The following is a 4,041-nucleotide window of genomic DNA, read 5'->3' as shown; positions in this document are numbered from 1 at the left end:
CATCGCTTAGATAAGAATAAGGACCTTTTTGAAACAATTTAAAGCATCAGAAAGATTTTGAAACAAAGGTCAAAGTCTGAGGACCAAATATGCAATTTAACTGATATTAAAAATTCAAACAACAGATCACAAAATCACTAACTTGTCATTGGCTGCCTCCCACTCCTGTCCATTTTTCATACACATATCTTGCCCCATATTATCAACCCTTGCCTCATCTTTAGGGGCTTTATCCTCTTTAAGAATATTACTACAGTTAGCATTATCAGCCTTGAGAGGTTTCTCCTTAAACCGCTCTTTTCTTTTCCTCTTTGGCTTTGCACCATTTTCGGGGCCTACTTCAGAAGCAGATGGCATTGAATTGATTGGCGGGTCAGATTGCCTGCACCAAGCATGGAAAACAGAATGAACACTTTCCCCAATGTTGCTCAACACAATTACCATTAACATAAGCAGTATAGGATTAAAAGAAACCTTTCTTAAACTTAAACATTTGAGAAAACACATCTGGTTGTTTTTGTGTGACCAAAAAAAAATTATAAACCAAGTAGACTCTAAACAAGATAAATTGACACACCAGTCATGCAGTACTCACATTTTTGGCTGAGCATCTACAATCACATTGTCAGCTTTTATTTTTGGTTCAATGGCATGATTAACATCATCTTCTGTCTTCTTGTCACCGTTTCCACCTGTTCCCTCATCAGCTTTGCTTTTTACTTCCTCAGTAGTTTTCTTTGTGGTGGTTTTGCTCTTGTAGAGAACTACAATGGGGAAGCTGTCCTTATCTTCACTTTGTAATACTGGCTCACTGCTAATACCATCGACTATATTTTTTGGTTGAGAACATCCCCCATCATCAGAGTCACTCATTTGGTAGCTCTTCCTAAGCCATCTACAGCTGCCCTTCCCATTCTTGGGTTTCTCATTATACAACATTTCCTCTGTAACCACCAAAAAACATAGAGCAAAAACTCAGCATATATTCCATAAATATTTACAAACATGTACTACTGAGTGGGTATACCTTAATTGGACAATGGAAACACATGAGACATGTATTCAGCAGGAACAGAAAGAGAACGATGAGGTTAGCTAAACAAGGAAATGAGCAGCATAACCCTGAATTCGAATATATGGAAATGTTGAAGAACATAAGTAGAGCATATGCATGAGAACAACCAGGAATGTGAGGAGATTAGGTTGATATATATATATATATATATATATATATATATATTATTTGATTTAGTAATAATTGATCAGAAGTGATTCAATAATCTGATGGTTGCAAAGTACGCAGCTCTTATCAACATGACCAGTCCAACCACACTATCAGATTTATTGTTAACTTTGACTATGATCAAATTCCATTCACAAACAAGTTTGATAATTGTAAGTTTGTAAATACCATTAAAGAAAAAGGTTCAATATTGGAACTAACCCAAGTCCACTAAAAAACCAATTCTCTCATGCAGCACAACTGCACAATGCATGTATTAGCAGAACAAATAATTGTTCGCACTTGGGATATGAGTTCTTCAATCAAAATGATAATGTAGAAACTACCACATCAAAGATGACACATACATAGTCCCCTCCATCTGGTGTGATCTACACCAATGACAAAAAAATTAGAACTAATGTTATAGGCTAAATTTAAACATTGTATAAGAAAAACTCATAAGGAAAAAAGTGAACCTCAGAAAGTGTTTTTTTAACGTACTTTCATCATTGGAAATGGGAGAAGGTGGATAGACTTCTGGCTCATCATCGTCAATAAAACTATTCTCGTACACGTCTTCATCACTATTCTCGGATAAATCTGTTTCCGTGTCAGCAATATCTTCTCCACAGGGTTCTCTTGACATTTCAGTAAAGGAAACCACTAAAACAAATTCTCAAGCAACTAGTCAATAAACTCTTTCTACCACCAAATTGGTTGCTAGTAAGGTGAGAATTTATGTAACTTTTTTTTTTTTTTTTTTTGAAGATGAGTAGATAGTGGAGAAGAGGGAAGTGGGAAGTGGGGTTTCAATCACAGATTTCAAGCCTAATGTTTTATGTTGATTTTATCTCCAAAAGATCGAAAGCTCATCTAAACTGATCCAAACTTACCAAGCATAATTAAATGAACAGCTCCAAATTAGGGGATAAAACAGCAAACCGTAATTCTAAATTCTTTTTTTTTCCCTACTTTTCCCCAATGACCAAACAGGTATTAAGTGCATAAACTTTTTAACTAATAACAAAAGTTAAAATAGCATAATGTCTTGTCATAATCAATACCAAAGTCCTAACCAACAAAAGGATACTGCTGGCTAGTGCTCACATAATAACCAGAAAGGAAAATACTCCGAGGACCAAGCACTGAGAAAACGACATCATCAGCCTCCTCGAATTCCAAATTCACTTGCAGCGACTCAGAATTCACAGGATATAAAGTGCAAAGAAAAACAGGATTCTTGTTTCCAATATTGCATTGAAGTATACTTCTTTCTTCGGCAGTACCAAGCCCTAGTGTTGCCTGAGTAAACCCAAATAAACATCATCATTCACAATAACAGTCAAAACCCAGTTCAGGAAACCTCAAAATCTCTTCAAAACTCACACGGCACAGAAGATTTAAATCAAACACATCCCATACCTTATTTATGAATCGAAATGAACAAAATTTTCAAAACCCAGTTCAAATGAAACTCAAACTCTTTACAAAAAGCAGCCAATACCAAAAAAAAAAACATCAAAACCGGAGCTTTTTCCTCAAAATCTATTCAGAATACAAAACCAATACATAGGATTAAATAGAAATTGGCAAGCTCAGCCTTGTAAACAGTACCATTGATAAGTGAAGGCGTCCTTTTGTGTCATCATGTTCATGTTTGAAAGGATTCCCGGGTTTTACTTCAACTCCTGAAAATATATACATACACACGATTATAAGTTATAACACGTGTAGATTGAGAATACATTGCAAAAAGTGACAAGTAGTTAACTTTCCAGACTATTAACCAAATGATTTTCTAAAAAAGAGAGTTCGTGTTTTTTGGGGAACTTACCCCAGAAAGCCATAGTTTTGGTATAGAATCAGAGCTCCAAGTCCAACAGAGGCGTTTGTAAAAGTAAAACCATAGAATGAGCGCAAATGGTCTTTGTCTAATTTTGTTAAACCCTAGAACAACCACAGAGCTCTGTCTTCTCTGACTTGATGGAGGCACACAAAATGAGGACGTTCTATTTTAAAACACAACGTTGCCATATTATTATAGGTGAGATCCAGATGGATTGTGACGTGGTAAGCGCTTATGGGAAATTAGGCGGTACCCGCTTTTGCGCTAGCTGGGCTCAGCGCGGGACGCTATAACCTTTTTGTATTAATTTTGAATTTTTCTTTGGTTTTGGTTTGAATTTTACAACTTGCCTTTTTATATTGGAAAATTCAAAATTTCAATATAATCTTCGCAATCAAATAGTAGTAGTAGTCTTCTCAAAATAAATAAATAAATAAATAAATAATAGTAGTAGTAGATAAAAAAAATTAAAAATCTTCTATAAAAAAAAGAGGTGTTACGTTCACAATATTTACATAACAATTTTAGAACAAATCATAAGTGTTTAAGTTGTTATTGGTTCTAATTTGAATCAATAACTTAAATTATTTTTTACTTACTCATAACAACCAATAACAACCTAGCATTTAAGATTTGTTATGAAAATATTGTGAATATAGTATTTCTCCAAAAATAATGACTAAAATGCAAACTGTACCCTTGAAGTTTGAGTCTTTGAATTTTACATCTCAAAGTTTCAGAATTTAAATTTTATTCTCTAAAGTTATATTTTGTTTACATTGTTAGCCCCGCCGCTAAAAATATGATAATGTGTCTGTTAAGTGACATATCAGCTTGCCACATGTTTATGGTGGGTAAATAAAATAACACCATGTGGATTTCTTATACCATATCATTAAACAACTGTTGAGGACTCTTTTTTCATGCCACATGGCATTACTTTATTAGCAACTCACGCCACATTAACATA

The 4,041-nt window shown here is 34.3% G+C and overlaps 1 protein-coding gene across 1 annotated transcript in view; it reads right to left on the bottom strand.

Annotated features, from left to right (window-relative positions):
• LOC112027819 (peptidyl-prolyl cis-trans isomerase FKBP43) overlaps nt 1-3,223 on the bottom strand; it is a gene marked incomplete in the record, with an annotated part of 6,045 nt that extends 2,822 nt beyond the window's left edge. Inside the window, 6 exon segments of the mRNA XM_065762412.1 lie at nt 143-382; nt 596-944; nt 1,727-1,863; nt 2,316-2,527; nt 2,840-2,913; nt 3,060-3,223. Of these exon segments, the coding sequence (XP_065618484.1) occupies nt 143-382; nt 596-944; nt 1,727-1,863; nt 2,316-2,527; nt 2,840-2,913; nt 3,060-3,072 (1,025 nt within the window).
• Between the last annotated feature and the right edge of the window lie 818 nt (nt 3,224-4,041).

This window comes from Quercus suber, unplaced genomic scaffold, assembly GCF_002906115.3.
Source record: "Quercus suber isolate HL8 unplaced genomic scaffold, Cork oak 2.0 scaffold_457, whole genome shotgun sequence".
NCBI lineage: Eukaryota > Viridiplantae > Streptophyta > Magnoliopsida > Fagales > Fagaceae > Quercus > Quercus suber.
This window is presented reverse-complemented; position numbering and strand designations above follow the sequence as displayed.